This window comes from Ipomoea nil, unplaced genomic scaffold (assembly GCF_001879475.1).
Source record: "Ipomoea nil cultivar Tokyo-kokei standard unplaced genomic scaffold, Asagao_1.1 scaffold2144, whole genome shotgun sequence".
Taxonomy (NCBI): Eukaryota; Viridiplantae; Streptophyta; class Magnoliopsida; order Solanales; family Convolvulaceae; genus Ipomoea; species Ipomoea nil.
This window is the reverse complement of record NW_017618572.1, coordinates 4,279,647-4,302,630: the sequence shown is the minus strand read 5'-3', so window position 1 is coordinate 4,302,630 and position 22,984 is coordinate 4,279,647. Positions and strand designations below refer to the sequence as shown.

Below are 22,984 nucleotides of genomic sequence, written 5' to 3'. Positions count from 1 at the left end.
GACAACGCCTCAATAAGCATCTTCGCCTTCCCGAGATACTCCTAGGCCGAACTGTAGCCTTGTTGGAGAGTCTGGAATTGGCCAAGCAAGCTGAGACACCGGGCTCTCGTGGATGATGCCAGAGTCTCGTTGATGGATAGCCATACGTCGCGCGCAGTTTCCCGGCCAACCGCGATCAGCATGACCTCGTCGAAGATTGACGAGATCAGAAGAGATAGGATCGATTGATCCTGTTGAATCCAGGCGGCGTGCGCCGGATTCTCGACCATCGAACTAGCAGCGGTGGTGCGGGAGTCACCTGGTTGCGCCGCCGCGGGAATCGTCGCCGGAGGACAGGGAGAGCCGCCGTCGATGAAGCCTAGTAACCCCTGGCCACGCAAGAATGGTACAATCTGGGTACGCTAGAAGAGAAAATTTCGGTTGTTTAATTTTATTGAGACGTAGTGATGTGCAGCATTCAAGGAATTTGTGGTGGTTTGCATAGGGGTGGTGGTGGTTGTCACCGTACATTCAGAGGAGTTTGTCGACATGGTACGGAGGGGGAGAGAAAAAAGGATAGGATAACAAGCCTAACGCTAACTGATACCAGATGAGCGGATGAATAATCAAATCTCATTCAATTAGGAAAGAGATTACAACTCAGAGACCTATAGGAAAGCTGCCACTAAAAGCTCCTATACAATAGACTAGATTAACCAATTAAATAACAACCACAAACTTCTAAACTATATATTATAACACAACTATATATTATTACTAACATCCACGATTTCTTTTACGATGATACCACAACCTGTTGTAGGCTCCGGCTAAGAAAGAAAAATGGTTGGGCGATAGAAGCAAAGGAAGGAAGGTGGAGGTGTGAAGTCTCGCCACTCAAAGGATGTAGATAAGAGTTGACACCACTTAGGAGGTAAATCCCAAGATAAGTTAAAATACTCCTCAAGAACTCACGGAAAAGAATTTGCCAAAGCAATATTCTTGAATTTACTACTGCCAAAGTCGTCTGTCTAACAAAAATAATAGTAGGGCTATTTACACACTTTAGCCAAACCCTACATCAATGGCATTTAAGTTCAAGATGTATTATTCTAGTGCTAGACTAGCTAAAAGATGCAACTAGCCACATGACTAGGATAACTAAGTCAAATAGGTTTTAAAAAAAATTAAATTCTAATTGAATTTAGAATTTATAAGCCTAATTTGGATGTTACAAATTAAATAGCATAAGGACGGTCTAAAATAGTCTCAACCTTGTATTTGCAAGAAAAAAATACTCCAACTATGTGGACTTTGATTCTTATTGAAATTTTGATAATAAGATACATACGTATGCAACTTAATCTTGGAAAAATTAAGTGCAAGCCCAAAATTATTTTTATTTAAAATTACATTGTTTGTCCTTAAGTTATACACTTATACTTGTAGTACAAACATAGTCATTGAGTTATATGCGTGGCCATTTTAACCCCTAAGTTATGCACAAAGCGACAATTTTATTCCCTCGGAGACTATTCCTACCACCAATTTGTCACATAATAAAGTGGCAGATTTGGCATTTCAAGGACTAAAATCGCCACTCCATGCATAACTTAGAGGTTAAAAATAATTACGCATATAACTTATCGACTAAGTCTATATCGGAGTATAGCTAGAAGACCAAAAATAAAATTTTCCCTTTTTATTTGTTAGTTTAACATTAAAGTTTAAATATTTGATATAACCATTTTTTTAAAAAAATTCTAAGATGAAAAATTAATTGTTGATTTTGCACGATTTTAAAATAGAACATTGAATTTTATCCACCAAAAAAAAAAAAATCTGGTTAGAATTGAACCAGCTATTCAAACTGGAACAACCAAAACCATTGAGGTTCCGGTTCCTGGTCCACCATTTATTATCTCCTCGCTTTGAAAATGATGGAAAAGGTTCACATTCGTGGAAATGTCTCCTCTCTGGTAATTAAACCTTTAAACCAAAGAGTTTTCCATTCTTCATCATCACCTATCTCTCTACACCATTGCAATGGAACAACCTTCCTCTGTGTCTTCATGTGGTTCCTCCTATGATGTTTTCTTGAGTTTCAGAGGAGAAGACGTCCGCAAGAACTTCGTTGACCATCTCTACAGTGCGATGCAGCACAGAGGGATTTACACTTTCAAAGACGACGAGAAGCTGGAAAGGGGAAAGTCCATCTCGCCCGCACTTGAGAAGGCAATCGAAGAATCGTCCATGGCGGTGGTCGTCTTCTCCGAGCACTATGCTGATTCCACATGGTGTTTGGAGGAACTAGTGAAAATCATGGAGTGTATGGAGCTGAAAGGTCAAATGGTTGTTCCCATTTTCTATGGCGTGGATCCGTCGACTGTGAGGAAACAGAAGGAAAAGTATGGAGAAGCCTTTGAAGGACATGAAAAGAGGTTTGAGAAAGAAGGAGAAAAGGTGAAGAAATGGAGGAAAGTGCTGGAGAATGTATCCAATTTGTCAGGTTGGGATCTGAACAACACTGAAAATGGGTAAATCTTCCACTCTAAACCCCCCACACACAAATGAAATTTATTTTTAAAATTCAATTTCTTTTTTTATTATATATTATTTCATAAAAAGAAAATCAGTTGTTTTCTTTTCGATCAAATGATTATTTATGCTCCGTATAAGCAAATTGATTCAAGTTTGATCGATTTTTAATTTTCTGTTGGGATTTCCTGTAATATTTTACATTTTAGTAGTAAATTATCAATTTTAAAGTAACACTCAAAATTGGAGAATGTATCCAATTTGTTATGTTAGGATCGGATCTGGACAACTAACACTGAAAATTGGTAAATAACCTAAACTCTGTGTTCATACTCAGATCAGATCACTGCTGTTTTCCTTAGCTTTAATCTAAGTCTAATCCTTTGGATCTGCAATTATATAGATTGGCAAAGTTTGCACCCAAAGTAGTATTAAAATGAATCAAAATCATTGATCTGAAAGTTTTTGCTGTAATAAAGGAAAGGATTAAATTATATAGGCAAATAATTAAAAGTTGCATCCAAACCCCCACTACTACACCACCAGCACCCACAACTAATACCACCATACCATCACCAACACCAACACTACCTCGGCAACTTCTTCTTCTTCTACTTATTATTATTATTATTATTATTATTATTATTATTATAAATTTATAACAAATAATATGTTTATTTTTTGAAAAGTGAATCAAACAGAAAAATATAATTTTTTAACTTTTAGTCAAATAAAAAAAAAAGACTAAGTGTCATCCCGCATCATAAACTATAATGGATTCTTCATGCCGCACCCTGAATTTTCATAAGTGATATTTAGATCCACAAACCACTAAATTTTTTTCGTCTAGCAATTTTTACAAGTTTCTTACAGGTTGCTGGTATTAATACGCTGACATGGAATTTTCTTTTTCTTTTTTTCGCCTTCCATTTGATATGTCAGCTTCATTAATTCTTTAATTATATATGCTTAGCCAAACCCAATGCATATTATTACCGGTAATCCCGTAGAACATGGTGGCGGCGGTGTGTCCATCGCCACCGGCACGATCTCGTCGACCAGCTCGGCGAACAGGGAGCTGAATCTCGGCGGCCATCTTGGCGATCTCTGAGCACACCACCAGGTCATCTTCACGTAGCATTTCAGTCTCATTGTTCTTATTGGGTCTATATGTTAAGCATACTCCACCGCCCATGCCAACCAATAGCAAAGGAGCTTAACTTTTCTTCACTCCCGCTTTTATTTTTGTATTGCATGCAATCCAATTGGATTTTGAGTTGAGCATTTGATTGAGAAACCATGTCAGAGGAACCACCCACTTTTGTGAGGACCAAAGTCAACACCTCCATTCACATCAATCCAACTCCTTGCCTGCCATCGTCGCCGAGATTCACGTCAACTGCTGGGCAAGTGATACGAGTATATCCACAGTGGAAGAAGGTGAAAATCAATAATTGGGAGAAAGAAAAGAAACAACTCAAGCTACTAGGCTAAGGAGAGAACGAAGGAAACCGACATGGATGGGGATACATTAGTTTAGTCCTAATACGTTATTATATCATATTAATTAGGAATCATAGTTCTAAGCATAATAGGAGTAACTTAGTATATAATCACCCTGCATGCTAGGGGGAAAGACATGCGAATTATTATTATCTTTTTCTTCTCTGTTATCATCTTCCTTCTCTGAAATCTCTCTCCCTCTCTCTCTCTGATTTTTCCCTCCCCTAATTCCATTTTTGGAGTCTGCATCCACTCAAAGTGGTGCCAGCTTGATACGGGTTCGTATCAATCTCTCTCCCTCTCTCTCTCTCTGATTTTCCCCTCCCCTAATTCCATCTTTGGAGTCTGCATCCACTCAAAGCGGTGCCAGCTTGATACGGGTTTGTATCAATTGGTGCTCTCATTACATCGAACTCATCTTTCTTGTTCTTTTACACACTCAAAACTGTAATCCGACTTCATTATGTCAGACAACCAATCTACATCAACAACTCGTCCTTGGGAGCAGGCAATTGCCGAATTGCAAGAAAATTTTGATAGACAAACTGTTACAAATCACCAACTCATTGAACAACTCATTACCTCCGTGTCACGGTTGGAAATGATGGTAACAACAAATAAAAATGTAGCAGTGCAACCTCAAGCACATGGAATTTTAGGACCTCCACATGATAATCATCTACAACCATCTTTGCAACCGGAGAGTGGCCAAGGAACTCAACGATTTCATATGAAACTTGAGTTACCTCGCTTTGATGGCTCAGATCCTCATGGTTGGATATTTAGAATTCAAGAATATTTTGATTTGTATGATACACCCGGCACACAACGATTGCGAATAGCAGGATTCAGAATGGAAGGGAATGCTTCTGGGTGGTATCAATGGATGAAAAGGAATGGAATGTTAACTACATGGAAGGAATTTCTACAGAATGTCACAAAGCGGTTCGGCGAGTCTCATTTTGAGGATTCCCAAGGAAAATTGTCAAAATTGACACAACAAACCACAGTCATTGCCTATCAAGCAGAATTTGAACAATTAATGAATAAAGTTACAGGGATTGCAGAACATATCCTTATTTCCATGTTGATCGCAGGGCTTAAACCACTTATTCGACGAGAAGTGCAGATGGCACGACCAACAACATTGATGGAAGCTTTTGATCTTGCTCGAGAATATGAAGCAAAATTGGAAGAAATTCAGCCTGAGCTCCAACATGCATGATTGCGGTAATTTAGGCAAACAAATAATATCCGGAGTATTCAGGTAATTAATCCACAGGGAAGTGGGGTACTAAGCACTAGCTACTTGGTCACTCACATGGAACTAATCTAAACGAAATTTGAAGATTTGATAATTGTAGAAAATAAAAGACAGAATAAACTAATTAACAAGGTGTTGTAAGCAATAGAGCAAAGCAGGATTTTTGGGATCACAATGTTTAATCACCTAGTGCCAATCAAAGTTGTAATATTTAGTTTGGAATTAATACTGATGTGAGAATGCAAAGTGAAATTGAATTACTCTCGTAATCTCTACCCCTAGTGAATTTCCACTCTCGTGGCTTAAACACTCAATAAGAACAAAGAACAGCATTCATTAATTCTCAATTACTACCATCTCTCGATGTGCAACAATCTAGAATAAATTCCCCAACCAATTTTCCCTTTCTCAAGGTGCAACAGTCAAGTGCAATCGTGTGTGCCCTAATTTATGCCTAACTCTCGTTAAGTCATGAACATGACTATGTAGCAAGTAATTTAGGCCTTTAATTACTAGCAACAACAGATTAAAACAAGATTGCAATACAAATCAAAAAACCAAACGTAAATATATTAAAGAATTAAAGAAATAGGCACATAGGTTCATAAACAAATTCACCCAAAAATTCCTAAGGGTTTTTAGCCACTCATGGCCATAATAGCAATCAATACAATCTTGAAGAATAAACAAACAATAATAGGAATTAGAGAAAGAGGGAAAGAATTCTCCCGAATTTTCCTAGTCAATTCTCTACTCCAAAGCCAATTGTCAATCTTGAAGTTGATCCTCTTGGTTTTTGCTCTTTTCTACATTCAAAAACCAAAATCTGGAAAAAAAAAAAAAAACTCTAGGGTTGATAGAAGGTGATCCTTTTATAGTGGGAACCTAATGGAATTATTTTAGGAAAGTTTCAGACTTCCAAATATTTCAGCACTTCGCACTCTCGACGCGTCGAGCCTCTGTTCTGGGCGCGGTCTTGACTTTCGTGACATTCTCGACGCATCGAGCTTTCGTTCCGGCTCAACTTTGGGCTACGGGATGATCTCGACGCGTCGAGGCTGTGATACCTCAACTTCCTCCTCTTTTTGACCCATTCGTGCTTGGAAATCTCCCCTTGCTTTTGCACTTAACCTGTAAATCTGTAATGGTTTAAAAACACTACCAAACACCGTAAAACATTCAAAACAAGTGTAAAACCATATCCTAATGAGAAAGCAAGGAAAACATGTATTAAATAAGCAAAATTAAAGAACTTAAAGCTCTTGAGTTGATTCCAAAAAACAATAAAAACATTCACAAATGTGATTATATCAATGCACGAGTACCCTTAAGGTGGCAACCACGCCAAATGCCATATGCAAACACTACACGGTCAGCCCCGATTATAACACAATCATCAAACCAAGACAAAAGGGAGACAACAGCCTTAGCTTTACCACCCTCAACTCAATCAACACAAAATCTCCCCATTAAACGATTAACACCTGCAGAAATGCGGGAAAAATGAGAAAACTGTATCTGCTACAACTGTGACCAACGTTGGTCAACCAATCATAGGTGTCGAACTAGATTCCTAATGTTAATGGGGACAGAAGAGGATGATATAGAAGATCCAATCTTAGAAGAAGAAACCATAGTGCATGGGCAAGATGACATAATCACAGGAGATATTTCCAGTCTAAACTCATTGGCAGGCCCGGGTAGTCCCAGATCGCTTAAAATTTTGGGAGAAGTTAATGGCCGAAAGTTACAGATTTTAATAGATAGTGGTAGCACCCATAACTTTGTGCAACCCAAAATTGCTGAGCAATTACAGTTACATACTTGGAAGGTCACACCATTTCGGGTATATGTTGGTAACGGAGTTTCTCTAGCTTGTACCCACAGTTGCAAACAAGTATCATTGACACTACAAGGCAATGAATTCTTGGTAGACTTCTTTGTACTTCCAATTCAAGGCCCAAACATGGTATTGGGAATTCAATGGTTACAGGGACTTGGAAAAGTTGAGCATGACTATGCTAATGTGTCCATGGAGTTTGAATGGAAAGGCCACCAGATTAAATTGCAAGGAAATCATTCATTGACACCACAAGAAATAACTCTGAATCAATTAGAAGCTCCAGGAGTAACAAGGGAAATACTGGAACTTTATGAGTTACTCTTAATACGTGGTCCTGAATCCTCGCCAGAAGAAAATAATACTGAAAAATCTATAGAAGCGGTACAATTCCCTACAGATATACCACCAGAAATTATAACAGTACTTCAGCAGCATGAGAAACTATTCCAAGCACGTGCTACGCTACCCCCACATAGAATTTTCAATCACAGGATTCATTTAAATTCGGGAACCAAGCCAATCAATGTTCGCCCATATCGCTACCCACACTTCCAAAAAGAAGAAATTGAGAAGCTTGTTACACAAATGCTAGATCAAGGAGTTATCCGACCTAGTCAAAGCCCTTTCTCATCACCAGTCCTACTCGTAAAAAAGAAAGATGGGACCTACAGGTTCTGTGTAGATTATAGAGCCTTGAACGCTGCAACAGTACGTGACCAATTTCCTATTCTTACTGCAGATGAGCTCTTTGATGAATTAGGTCAAGCAATGGTGTTTACAAAATTAGATCTTAGAGCAGGCTATCATTAAATAAGGATGCATGACCAGGACATATATAATCATCAAATAAGGATGCATGACCGGGACATATATAAAATCGCCTTTCGAACTCACGAAGGACATTATGAGTTTCTTGTCATGCCTTTCGGGTTAATGAATGCCCCGTCTACCTTCAAAGCAATTATGAACCGCATGCTCCACCAATTCTTGAGAAAATTTGTAATCGTATTCTTTGATGACATCTTGGTTTATAGCCAAACACTGGAGGATAATATTTACCACCTACAAGAAGTGTTTGGCACACTAAAACAATATGCATTCTACTTAAAGTTGAGCAAGTGCAGATTTTGTCAAACTTCTATCGAATATCTTGGTCACATAATAGATCATGAAGGTGTGCATGCAGATCCTAACAAAATTGACGTAATGATAAGCTGGCCAACACAAAAAACCATTCGACAATTAAGGGGATTCCTGAGACTAACAGGATATTACCGCTATTTCATAAAAGGTTATGCAAACATTGCAGCCTCACTAACTGACTTACATAAAAAGGATGCATTCCAATGGGGACAAAAGGCAGAGGAAGCATTTACAGCCCTTAAAACTATAATGACAAAGACTCCGGTTTTAAGACTCCCTAACTTTAGCAAGCCTTTCATTGTAGAAACAGATGCATCTAATGAAGGCATTGGAGCAATTCTTCTGTAGGATGACAAACCAATTGCTTCTTTTAGCAAAAAGTTGGGATCATGCTTAAGAAACTCATCAACATATAACAGGGAGCTTTTTGCCATTGTAGAAGCGGTACAAAAATGGAGACAGTACCTACTTGGGAGATTTTTCACCATCCGCACAGACCATAAGAGCTTAAAGGAGTTGTTACAACAAGTAGTGCAAACCCCAACTCAACAGCACTATGTTAGAAAATTAATGGGTATAATTTCAAAATAGAGTACAAACCTGGCAGTAATAATAAAGTAGCAGATGCTCTTTCAAGGAGAGAAGACGAGGCAACTCCGAACACATCTTATGGGGAAGTATTCCTCACAGTAAGTAAACCAATCCAAGAATTTCTAGAGACCATACGAAAGGAAAATAATTCAGAACCTGACATACTACAACTTCACCAAAAAAAAAAAAAATACAGAAGGGAGACAACCTAATCATTATGAAATCAAAGAGGGCTTAGCTTTCTATAAAGGTCGATACTATATCGGAGCAAACTCTAAGATGAAATCTCACATACTACAAGAGTTCCATTCAACCCCAATGGCAGGTCACACAGGGGTAACCCGCACACTAGTACGGCTTGCAACTAATTTTCATTGGACAAACATGCGGGAAGATGTGAAAAAGTTCATTGCAGCCTGCTAAGTATGCCAACAAACCAAATATTCAACACAACCCCCTGCAGGACTACTCCAACCACTCCCAATTCCTACGAGAGTTTGGGAAGATGTAACTATGGACTTCATAACAGGATTACTGGCATCACGAGGACAAGGAACCATCATGGTAGTTGTGGATAGGCTTACTAAATATGTGCACTTTGGAACATTACCACACCAATTCAGTGCACAGAAAGCAGCTAATGTATTTATAGAAATAGTGGTAAAACATCACGGTTTCCTTGCAACAATCATCTCAGATTGAGACCCAATTTTCCTAAGCAAATTTTGGGATGAATTATTCACACTAAGTGGCACAATACTAAAGAGAAGCACATCATACCATCCACAGACCGACGGGCAAACAGAAGTAATGAATCGAGGCTTAGAGCAATACTTAAGGGCTTTTACTCATGTCAAACCAACCAATTGGACGTCCCACATGGGATGGGCAGAATTTTGCGCCCAATACAAGCTACCACAGCAGCATTAAAATGACTCCATTTCAAGCACTATATGGAAGACCACCACCCACCTTAGCACCGTATACAAAAGACACAACAACAGTGCAAGCACTAGATGAATTATTGTTGGATCGTGATAGATTGATAAGGCAACTGAAACACAATCTTCGGGAAGCTCAGCATCACATGGCCCAAAAAGCCAATGCCAAAAGAAGCAAAGTGAAATTTTCAGTAGGAGATAAGGTCTGGCTTCGTCTACAACCATATAGACAGATATCAGTAGCACGTAGAAGCTCTAACAAACTAGCACGACGCTATTATGGTCCATTCAATATCTTGGAAAAAATAGGGGAAGTTGCATACCGCCTCGAGCTACCACCACAAGGAAGAATTCATTCAGTATTCCATGTCTCACAACTCAAGAAACACATAGGAACTAAAGAAAATATAGAGGTCCAATTACCGGAAAATATTGTGGGCCAATCACCAATTTCAACCCCACTAGCACTCTGTGGGGAACGGAATGTTCTAAAAAATGGAAAAATACAACGCCAAGTCTTGGTGCAATGGCCAGATAGTAGTCTAGAAAACGCCACTTGGGAAGTTGCCGATGAAATGGAACGATGGTACCCGAATCTCCACCTTGAGGACAAGGTGGTCGTCGAAGGGAAGGGGAGTGATACGAGTATATCCACAGTGGAAGAAGGTGAAAATCAAGAATTGGGAGAAAGAAAAGAAACAACCCAAGCTACTAGGCCAAAGATAGAATGAAGGAAACCGACATGGATGTCTGATTACATTTGTTAGACTAAATTTATTCGTAATAGGATACATTAGTTTAGTCCTAATACGTTATTATATCATATTAATTAGGAATCATAGTCCTAAGCATAATAGGAATAACTTAGTATATAATCACCCTGCATGCTAGGGGGATCGGAAAGACATGCGTATTATTATTATCTTTTTCTTCTCTGCTATCATCTTCCTTCTCTGAAATCTCTCTCCCTCTCTCTCCCCCTCTCTCTCTGATTTTCCCCTCCCCTAATTCCATCTTTGGAGTCTGCATCCACTCAAAGCAGTGCCGGCTTGATACGGGTTCATATCAGCAAGCACCACGGCCACCAAAGATCGATATTCGACTCCCTGTCTCTGGTTTTGCTTGACGAATTGAAGTCCGATTTTTCTTTGAAGTGGTAGGCCAGAAACAGCAGGGCCAGACTGGCATTCCGCATGCTTTCTTGAACAATGGCGACCTTTGTTGATGTGTTCTCGAGCACCACCATTTTTTTTTGACGACACCTCCCAGGTTTAGGATCAGTGTTTGCAGAAACAATGGTATCCACCGCCACCGCCAAAGCTCACGCCGGAAGATCCAATCACTACCTCGTCGGTGTCTAGTACAGCTGCTAGTGGCGGCTGTGACCATCCGTGGAATGAGATTGAGAAAGAGAGAGAGAGCATGTCGGCTGGGGCTGTTGGGCGTGGTGGCGGTCGGTGGAAGAAACCAGGCATACGTAAAGTGAGCAGCGAGAAGTTCCGACTCCAGCGCTGCATGGCTGTCCCCCTTGGACTAAGTTAGGATTCTTAATCTCGCTGATGCCCTGTAAACCCTTTTTCCTCTGTTCTTTATCATACCCTTTAGATTCCTCTCCAACTCATTCTCAGATATCAATCTTCGTCAACTTCGGCTTCTTCCTTTCTCAATGTGTGACGACCAACCGCTGAGGTACCAGCCTTCATCTCCTCAGGAGTGGAGAACTGGCGGCCCCCTTGAACTTTCCTCTCACCATAGCAGTTTTTTCAAGAAGTTTTCTATTGAAGAGAAGAGGGAGTGAGCCAAATTCAAACGATGAGTGTTTTGGCTCGTACTTAATTATTATATTTATCATTTGGGAGGATTGACTTAAAAAGAAAGTCCACGTAAGTATATTACCGGTGCCACCTCATCTTCATAACTAGAAAACCTGCAAAAATTGCTAGACAAAATAAATTTAGTGGTTTGTAGATTTAAATATCATTTATGAAAGTACAGTGTGCGGCATGAAGAATCCATTATAGTTCAGGGTGCGGGATGACACTTTAGCCAAAAAAAAAAATATAATTTTCTAACCTTCAGCCAAACACTAAAAAATTAAAATATTTTATGAAAACTGAGTCGTTTTCTGAAAATCATTTTCCAAAAAATATTTTCAAGGTTTTCAAAGATCCTAAATCAAAAATCAATTTGAGTTGGGTGACTTGGGTCTTATCAGTCATGTTTTCAACCATGGTTGGGTCTTATTATCAAGTCATCCAACTAAAAAACGTGCATTAATTTGTGTACGGTCTTTAATTAATTTATGACTTGTACTTACTGTGTTTTATTGTGATGTATATAGGCATGAAGCAAAGTTCATCCAGAAAATTGTTGAAGATATCGTTACTAAATTAGGTTCAACGAGGTCAATTGATGATCCAAAACTGGTTGGGATGGAGCCTCGTATGCAGAAACTGTATCGATTGATAGGCTTGGGGTCTAATGAAGTTCGTTTTGTTGGAATACTTGGGATGAGCGGGATTGGAAAGACAACTATTGCAAGAGCTGTGTATGACAACATCTCAAAAGAATTCGAAGGTTGTAGTTTTATTCATGAAGTTAGAAGCGAGTCGGGCAAGCATGGTGTGGTGCACTTGCAACAGAAACTTCTATCTAATATTCTTTCAGTAAAAGATATGAAAATAGACAATGTGTTTGAAGGAAAAATGATGATACGGCAGAGGCTGCAATGCAAAAGAGTGCTTATTGTTCTTGACGATGTTGATCACAGGGATCAATTAGAATCATTGGCTGGAAACAGCGATTGGTTCGGTGCTGGAAGTAGAATCTTCATAACAACCAAGGATAAGCACTTGCTTATTAGCCATAAAGTGAAGATTATGAAATACTTTAAAATGAGTGTGCTAGAGGAAGCCGAAAGCTTTCAACTCTTTAGGCAGCATGCATTTAATAAACAGCTGTTGCTGCCGCCGACCAAGGAATTTGAGGAGCTCGAAGCTCAAGTTGTACACTCTGCCGGATGCCTTCCGTTGGCTCTTAAAGTTTTTGGCTCCCTGCTATATGGCAGAGATATTGATGAATGGAGAAGTGAAGTTGCCCGACTTAAGGAAATCCCAGAAGATGAGATTTTAGAGAAACTTAAATTGAGTTTCATTAGTCTCAACAAAAATACACAAAGGGTTTTCTTAGACATTGCATGCTTCTTTAATGGGAAGAAGAAAACATCCATAACAAGAATACTTAATAGTTTCGACTTCCACTCTATCATTGGCATAAAGGTTCTTAGAGAGAAATCTCTAATAACTATTTCAAAAGGTCGTGTTTTGATGCATCAATTATTACAAGAAATGGGGTGGTCTATTGTTCGCCAAGAAGCTTCAGATGATCCAAAAAGCTATAGCAGGTTGTGGCTACCTCAGGATATTTCTCGACTACTTGCAGGAAGTGAGGTATGTAAACAGCAGATCACATAGATAGATTATGTTGCCATGCATCAATCGAATCCCTTATTTTAATTGTTTTCTTGTGAAATATTATATTGTCAGGGTACAGAAAACATCCAAGGTATAGCATTCAACTTGCAGGATGCAACAGATGTGAAAGTTAGTAGTGAAGCCTTCACACACATGACTAAGCTAAGACTTCTCAAATTTCACAATGCAAATGCTTCTCATGCCCCTAATTTTCTCCCTGCCGAGTTAAGGTGGCTAGATTGGCACGGATATCCTTCAAAAAGTTTGCCTGCTACTTTCCAGGGGCAAAAACTTGTTTCTCTTAAAATGCAATATAGCCGTATCATACAACTTTGGAAAGGATTCAAGGTTAGTTTGTCTATCTAATTGTACTATTTATTTGGTATTTGTCTCTGATTTGATCTCTTTTTTGCTTTAATTTTATTCGTATTATTAATTTTCTTTAATTTTATATGTATATCTCACTTAGCTTGTACATACAGGTCCTGGACAATTTGAAATTCATGAATCTGAGCCACTCTCAGAAATTAATTAGGACTCCAGATTTCACAGGAATCCCAAATCTTGAAACATTGATTCTAGAACAGTGTACAAGTTTGGTAGAAATCCATGCTTCTGTTGGATTTCTCAAGAACCTTGTTTCACTTAACCTTATGCATTGTATAAATCTGAAGAGGCTTCCCAAAAGCATTCATTTAGAAAAGCTTGAGAGAATGACCCTTTCAGGCTGTTTGAAACTTGAAAATTTTCCAAAAATTGCAGCTCCCATGGCTTGCTTGTTAGAAGTACATGCTGGGGCTACCGCTATAAGAGAAGTGCCATCATCAATCGAGTACCTCACAAACCTGAGGTTAATAAATGTAAGAAATTGCAAGCATCTTGCAAGCCTTCCAAGTAGCATTTGTAAATTGAAAGGTCTGAAAGCTGTGATTCTCTCTGGTTGTTCCAAGTTTGAGAAATTAACAGATGAATTGGGAGAAATGGAATGTTTAGAAGAGTTGTACTGTGACAAGACAGCGATCCAAGAGCTACCATCATCAATCGAGCGCCTCACAAACCTAAGGTTAATAGATGTAAGCAATTGCAAGCATCTTGCAAGCCTTCCAAGTAGCATTTGTAGATTGAAAGGTCTAAAATCTGTTATTCTCTCTGGTTGTTCCAAGATTGAGAAATTACCAGATGAATTGGGAGAAATTGAATGCTTAGAAGAGTTGTACGGTGATAAGACAGCAATCCAAGAGCTACCATACTCCATTTCACTTCTCAAGAAACTCAAGATTTTATCATTTCATGGATGCAAACCTCTGGCTTCTCCATTACATAAGAGTTGTTCATTCCTCTCTAGGTTGCTGCCAGCAGGAGCTTTTCAAGATATCAAGGCTTCACCGTTCCCTTCTCTATCTGGCTTATCTTCACTGAAACAGCTGGATCTTAGTGATTGTAGTATGCTAGATGGAGGCATTATTCTTGGTGATCTGGGAGAGCTGCACTGTTTGCAAGTATTGAATCTTAGCAACAACAAGTTTAGTTGTATCCCAGCTGAATCCATTGTTGGCCTCACTCGACTTGAGGTACTTCATGTAGTGGGATGTGGGAGGCTTCAAAGTTTGCCAGAACTTCCATCTAGTATACAAGAGGTTTATGCAGATGAATGCCCCAACTTAGACGGCCACAACATAGATTCATTGACTAAATACCCAAAGTTGAATGAAGTTTCATTCACTAAATGTGATCGACTACTTGAGGATCCACGTTACGGTCACATAGTGGATGCAATATGGCAACACCTGCTAAAGGTACGTAACTCATTATAATCCATGCATCCTTATCATGCATGCCCACATAAATTAAAGCTAACTAGCTTATTAATTAGTTGTATATGCATGCATGCATGCATGTTTCACACATACAAATTAAATTATTAACATCACGTACTGTGGGTGGCACAGGGACTATCAAATGACTCAAACGTCCACTTCATTTGTGTCTGCTTTCCAGGCATGGTGTTTCCTGAGTGGTTTACGCATAAGAATTGGGGAAATTCACTATCAGTTAGCCTGCCTCAAAATTGGTACAATAACAAATTCATGGGATTTACATTTTGTGTGGTTTCTAACTTGATAACTACTCCAACTTCATTGAAACATAGGAGTATAACTAAAGCCTATGGACTTGGTCTCCAAATCTCTTCCACAACTCGTGAAGGTCATCAGACAACTAATATAATAACTTTGGGCTATCAGGGGATTAAACAGAATATGAAATCCGAGCTCACTTGCCTGTCCTATTGGCCCCCCTTTGGTGATTGCAGTGAATGGTGTCAAATTGAAGTTTCTGGTCGTTTCAATTCGGTATACGCTGGTATTGGAATGCGTCTTGTGTACGAGGATGATGTTAGAACCAGTGATGAACCACTGATGATACAAAATAACATGCATTGTCTCCACCAAGTATGATTATGTAATAACGAGTGATGTTGCACACTTTTTTTAGAACTTTCTTTCTAATGTTCAATTCCCTACTCATGTAACACTATTTAAGACAATTCTTTAATATTTAATTACAAATGAGTGCTACGTTGTCAACTAATTTATGGACCTGACAAAAATAAATCACATCAAGTATGAAAAATTAGTAGGAAAAATAGCATTTTTCTTGTTTAATATTTCTTACAATCACCACGAGATCCACTATACGGTGTCAACAAGAAGAAATGACACATGATGATTTTCACTTCTACTAAAGAAACATGTTTAATTTCTTTGGAAGTTCTTTTGTTATTTGCTTTGCACTACCGCTTTTATTTGCCCGCAGCTTTCAGTGTGAAACTTTTGTGTATCCCATCTATGTCCATTGTAATATTTTTTTTTAATAAAATTAATTTTTAAATTTAAAATTTCGAATGGTCAAATTTCAATTTGTTTGTTCAATTCTATCATTGAATTTAAAAATTATCTATTTGAGTCCCTTAAATATTCATTTTATACTCAATTTGGCCATTCATTAGGAAATCGCAAAATTATTGATGTTAAATTTTTGGGAAAAATTTGAATTTCAAAAGTCGAATGATCAATTTGAAAATTAACTCTTTTGAAAATTTTACTATTGTTGTTCTAAATAAATAGGTAGACATCACTAGAGGTATTATATTATGATGATAATACATTTTCATTCTTCCAAAAAGGTTGAACCCCAACCCTAAGAGCCCCCCACAGTCCGACCTGACAGAGCATTTGGGAGGATGATTTTTCGCAACTGTTGTACAATAGTCGTTGATACTAGGATCAGAGAAAGCCTTGGACTTTCTCTAACTGTTGTAAAATAGTCGCGGAAAGTTGAGCATTCGCTACTGTTCTTTGAGAAGAACGGTAGCAGGTTTATTTTTTTATTTTTTTATTTTTTTAAATAAGGGTATCCGCGATCGTTTTTAGTTAGACTAGTCGCAAATATGCTAAAAGGGTCAACTTTAAATAATGGTCAACTTTACCCTTACTAAGGTTGGAATTTGGAAAGGCAAAAAGGATTGATGTACAAAACATAAGCCAAAAGGTACACTTGGTTGACTAAAAAGACTAGTCAAATTCTAGTCCCTCGACTATTAAATTTTAAGATTTTTAGAGAGAAATTACCAATGAAGGCTAGGATTAATTCCTTAATTGATCACAATTAGAATTTAGATTAAACAAAATATAATATAATTTCACTGTAAATGATATGTTAATTTCAACTTATTACCTTCAACAACTTTATCCGACAGCATTTTATAGTACGTGCACATAAACATTGTATATATGATATACCTGGTATACTTGCTACAGCAACAGCTGCCTTTGCTCTCTTCTCTGTACTTTCAACAGCAAAACATATAAGTTTATAAAACTATATCATCATTCAAGTTTCACTCATTGATCTGGGTATCAAAATCTAAACATGCTGGTCTAGTGTTTAAATACGAATTCAAATTTAAAACCGGCCATTCACAGTTAAAAGAAGAAACAAAGAAACCATTCATAATATGTATTACGTAATGCATATAGATAGTCAATTAATTATGATATACGTAGCATTATAGTTTAGAAAAATGGGTCAAATAAGCCCCTGAACATTTCGCAAAAGGTCAATTAGGCCCATGAACTTTTTAAAAGTGCAATTGAACACATGAACTCATGATTTTGAGTCATCTGACCCCGTTAGCCGGTTACCCCTCCCTTAGGTGTCAGTAACTGCTCTCGTGACTCGCCACATAAGCTGAGTTTTAATTATTTGGATTGCCACGTAAGCATAAATTAAAAAAAAAAATTACTTCCCCCTATTCTTCATCTTCTGCTTCGTCTTCTTCACATAAGCTGAGTTTTGATTATTCACTTCACTGCTTCTTGATCATCATCATCATCATTACTATTATTACTATTATTACTATTATTACTACTAGTGTTTGACTCGTGCGATGCACGGGATGTAAATTACATATTATTAATTATGTTTATGTTATGTTAAAAATTGGGTGAACCAATACAGTAAGAATTTGGAATATAATCATTAAGTATATTTGGGAGCTCAACAAAAAGCATATGAAAATGGTATGTTAGAAATAGTAGCAAGGTGACGGTAATATAAAAAGAATACATTAGAAAACTACAAATTATTGAAAACTTCATGATATACAACATTAGTGGTTGAGGTTGTAGTTGAACTTGAGTCTTTTGCTATCAATATTTTGAGACCGTCTGGATTATTAACCCGAGATGCAGCTACGTACAACTGACCGTGTACAAAAACCGGTTTCTTTAGTATTAAACCTACATGAGTCAACGTTTGGCCTTGACTTTTGTTTATGGTCATCGCATATGAAAGCATCAATGGAAATTGCCTTCTTTGAAACTTGAACGGCAATCTTGGATCCGAGGGTGCCATTGACATTCGGGGGATTAACACTTTTGTACCTTTGTTGGGACCAGTCAGAATCTCGCCTTCAATCACATGATCTGCAAGCTTTGTGATTATCAACCGAGTTCCATTGCACAAACCAAGAGAATGGTCAATATTTCTCATTAACATTACTGGTGATCCGATTTTCAAAGACAGTGTATGATTTGGTAGACCTGAAACCCGAATGCTGTTTAGAAATTCCGGTGTGTGTACATCTCCAAATATACCGTTATCGCCATTGGCTTTGCATACTGCGTCTGAACTATAGTATGACCTACTTTCGGCATTATGCAACTCAGTCATATAGTCATTAACAGCGTTGACAACTTCGAGCGTTGGTGCTAATATTGCACGACCTAACAGATGCTCGGGTCAGTGTTTCCACTTGCAAACATAGGAAATGTACTGTGCACAATTGCTTTAATGTCGTCCCCCCGGATGATACTAACATGTGCATTGGTATTTCAACATCTGCGAACTCGTTATTCGGCCCACCAAGCTTTCCATCGCCGATATTGGCAATCCAGTCAGCAAACTCTTGTAATGCCTGTCGGTTTCCACCATTTGGTACCGAGCTGAGCCTGAGGTTTTTAGTCAACCTTAACACTTTGCAACTATCCCATAGGTATGATGAATTGATTGCTGAAGAAACAATTTCTTACCGTGTACCTTTGGGAACTACTGGAAGAATTTGGCGGAAATCTCCACCCAAAACAACTGTTTTACCACCAAACGTCTTCATTTCACTATTAGGGTCTACAAAACGCAACAAATCCCGCATGGTTCTGTCTAAAGCTTCAAAGCAATGTTTGTGCATCATGGGAGCTTCATCCCAAATGATCAAGCTCGTCTTGATCAGCAATTCAGCCAAGTCGCTACCTTGCTTAATGTTACAGGTAAAGTCCTCATTTATTGCAATAGGTATTGCAAATCTCGAGTGTGCAGTCCGGCCACCTGGTAACAACAAAGAAGCTATGCCACTTGAGGCGACATTTAAAACGATTTGGCCTTTGCATCTGACTGCAGCTGATAACGCTCTCCACAGGAAAGTCTTTCCTGTTCCACCGTAACCATAAACAAAAAATAAGCCACCTTTATTGTTTGCAATATCTTGGATAACAGTATCATAAATGAGACCCTGTTCTTCAGTTAGTTTGGCACAAAGCACTTCAGAATCTGTCTTCAACTGTTCCGAATCGTAAGACAACTCTTCAAAAAGCAAACGATTTTGAAACAACCGTGAATTATCAGTACTTGGTGTTGGCATCGGGGGGTAGTCTTTTAAAGACTTGTTTTGTTGACCCAACAGGTTTTCCAATTGAAATAATGCAAAGTTCTTTTTCTCTTCCTCTGTTAAGACCAAATTTGTTACATTAACAACATCAAAATAGTTATAAGTATAATCTAGTAAAAATGTTGAAAACTTTATTGTATAGTAAAGAAGTAACATTACCTTGTTGTTTTAATACTCTCCTTTGATAGTGTTGAGCATCTTCAGACAAATGTTCCCACACTTGATTCCAAACATTTTCGGGTCTAATAATTGATGATGATGTTAGTAAAACAACAAATAGCTTCCTCAATGAATGCGCAGTTGACCAGTAGCTTGCTTCATTTATAGCATCAATGTACTCTTTATCATCGTCTAGCAATCCATGAGCATAACACGCATCTCTAAAGGTCAAGTACTCAACACCGTTAACTGTCCTAATATCTTTGTAACTTTTTGGACCATGGACTATGTTCAATAGACACCTCAAATAATATATTTCCCCTGAAGCTGGAGGTACATAGAATAATCTACCAATTGAGGAACCCTTCTTTCTTGGATGCCATTCACGCATGTCCTTTTTCCACACAAATTTGGTAGGCATCTCGATGTACGTCAGTAAACTCGCTTCTTTGAAATTCTGATTGGCTACAAACCATGCATTAAACATACTTTGCCCAACGGTTTCCCTATTGAGGACATTATCAATCGTATCATCGTCTTGGAAAACAACTGATTGGCAGTCCGGCAAGTGAAAGCTTAATCGCTCAACCGGGGGAGTTCTGTACTGTACTTCAAAACTAAACAACCTCCATGTTGCCTCACATGCAGATACGTATCTGCAATCATAGTACATGTTTATCTCATCCACAATCTCGTTACAAGCTCCATCGATCGTAGCCTTATAAAACTCAGCAGTGACCCGGTCGTTGCCCTTGTTTACATACTTGAATAAGTACTTGATTGACCTGGATTGGTTACACCACTCAACATTAATATGGGATTTGTATATCAAGAGCAAGTACCGATTATGTGGTACAACATATCTATTATCCAACTCTATTCCATTTTTTTTATTGTCCCCTTATCATCCCTTCTTCGATACAACGGGTAGCCATCCTGGTCAAAATGCGATGCATCAATGTATCTTTTTGGAAAATGCTTTGAACACTTGCCATTTGCCATGCACGGGGATTTAATCCTGGCAGCACCACACTGGCCGTGCAACATGAATTCTCCGACATGTTTGTAGTACTCATTGTCTGTCACCTTGTCGGGGATCTCGGCTAAAATGATCGTGTCCATAAAGGCCGGCTCTGCAAACTCGCTGTTCGCTTGCAGGAACAGTAATATGTGAGCATGCGGAAGACCACGTTTCTGGAACTCAATTGTGTATATAACTGTCAATCATGTATTGATATTGTTAGTTATAAGGTTACTATACTAATTATTAGGTGAAAAATGACACTTCGTATGAAATACGTTACACACATGCCTTTACGCGACCAAATAGTTTCCCATTTTTTATTTCTTTTATTAAACAGTCTAGCTTCATTTTGAAAACATGGCGCAAACAATGTCCGGACGGTCTTCAGCTTTCAAGTTTCTTTTCTCCAAGAAGCGTTCTATCTCAGGCCATTTAGGGTACATGTAAAAGTAATAAAAAGATTGGGATAACCTATAAATCTGCAAATTGCCATGGCGTCTTGGTAGTTTTGTATCATGTACCTTGCTCCTCCCGTGAAAATTGAAGGTAATATTATTCTTTTACCTTGAGAACTGGGTTGAACTTCACCTCGCGTCAACGCATCAGAGAGACCTTTGTACGCCTCACACCTCAAAGCTTTTTGATTTAACCGAATATAGAGTAACCTCGAAGATTCAACCATAGTATATGCATCAACCAAGAATTGCTGGAATAACCTTCTAGCATACATTATAGTTGAGATCTCATTTGATCTTTCGTGTATACGGAACGCGAAGTACTCTCTTTGTGAAACACTCTTTCTTGAAAAGTCTTGTTTACTACCATGTGTAGCAAAAGGTATATCTTCCCTAAAACCATCCTCTCCATATGGAAATAATATTGGGTATTGCAATGGTAAATAAGCAGGGCTTAATTCACTTATTCGTTTCAGGACTCCAGATCTAGACTCGATAATAATATCACGCTGGCCCATGTAAGGGTCTATATCTCCAACAATGAGAGTGGCAACCTCGGAAGTAGTTGGAAGCGCATAAGTTCTGGCATCTTTGGTCCTCTTCCCTATTAATCTCATTCTTATTTGAGTTTGAGGATTAGATTCAATAAACGACTTGGTCATTCGGAATGACTTAACCAACACATTGTGTTCATCTAGCGCTTGTTTAATGTCATGTACTACCTCAACATGCAATGTAGAACCATTGTTTTGCGCCCTAAATAATGAAGAATGTATAATATTAGATTTTCCATATTCAGCCATGATCTAACTAAAATATTTTAGTAACACAAAACAGTATACCTCAAAGAGTTGAAGCGATTTTCTATCTCATTCTCTGTATCGTGAATGTATAATTGGGCAAATTTAGGTTGAATGCCAACTGAAGGGACTAAACTTCCAATGCGATGAAAATTTTGACCATTTATACGGAATATAGGCGGTGATGTTCCATTGTTAATAGTTCTATCAATTTTCCCACCCATGGACGTGAAGCAGAACATGTTGTTATATGACCTTATGTTCTTTAAAAACATTTGTTTTTATCACTTGATGTAAAGAATAGGTCGTGCAAATTTTGAGGAGGCTTTGTCATTAATGGCAACTTTATCTTACCATTGACACAACATGCAGAGTATTTTGGATTTTCAGAGCCCCTGGAATTGCTTGACCGTTCATTGTACCAAAAAAATGACTTACATTGCTAGCAAACATAATCTGGATCACCAATTGATAAGCACTATTTATATATTTAATTTAGATTAGTTTTTATAATAAATTAGTTTTATTTGTTTTTACATTATATTATTTTGTGTTTTATTTTGTATTTTGTAATAATATAATAATTATTTAAATAATTAAGTTTAAATGTTATTTTTGGGCCTTTAGGAATATACATATTGATATCATTATTAATAAGAGTTGGGCTAGGTAGATTAAAGTGAGCTCTTTATGTTTCTTATTTAGTTTGACCCAACCCAAATGTTATTTGTTATTTTATTTTTAAGCCCAAATCCTATGCCTAAACTTAATATGCTTTTTTTCTTTCCCTGTGAATTATGTACGCAATTCATAATTGAGGTCCAGAGAGCAGCTTCAGTTCAGACCGTTCATGATCTGCAGCGTCGACATCGGCGATTGCTTCGTTCGTCTGCGACTCCTTCGGCTGCTGCGGTGAATTCTTCTGCGTTCGTCGTTCGTGATTTCCAGCCACGTTCGTCCGCAAATAATTCCTATGAACAGATGAAATCAAATTGAGGCAGAGGTTGGAACAACAATAGCTACTTTGTTAATTTTCTCTGGTTAGAAA

At 38.1% G+C, this 22,984-nt stretch overlaps 2 protein-coding genes across 2 annotated transcripts; one reads left to right on the top strand and one right to left on the bottom strand.

Moving 5' to 3' along the window:
• Positions 1-1,928: 1,928 nt before the first annotated feature.
• On the top strand, positions 1,929-15,860 carry LOC109148760 (TMV resistance protein N-like). The gene is made up of 5 exons (XM_019296483.1): positions 1,929-2,516; positions 12,144-13,251; positions 13,348-13,623; positions 13,758-15,071; positions 15,225-15,860. Exons 1-5 carry the CDS (start codon positions 2,026-2,028, stop codon positions 15,729-15,731), a joined length of 3,696 nt encoding a protein of 1,231 aa, XP_019152028.1. The 5' UTR covers positions 1,929-2,025; the 3' UTR covers positions 15,732-15,860.
• A 2,050-nt stretch (positions 15,861-17,910) lies between these two features.
• Positions 17,911-22,353, bottom strand: LOC109148659. Its single transcript, XM_019296395.1, has 8 exons — positions 22,291-22,353; positions 21,979-22,199; positions 21,246-21,892; positions 20,580-20,874; positions 19,658-20,442; positions 18,867-19,554; positions 18,654-18,785; positions 17,911-18,478 (listed from the first exon to the last, which is right to left on the bottom strand). Exons 1-8 carry the CDS (start codon positions 22,351-22,353, stop codon positions 17,911-17,913), a joined length of 3,399 nt encoding a protein of 1,132 aa, XP_019151940.1.
• Positions 22,354-22,984: the final 631 nt, after the last annotated feature.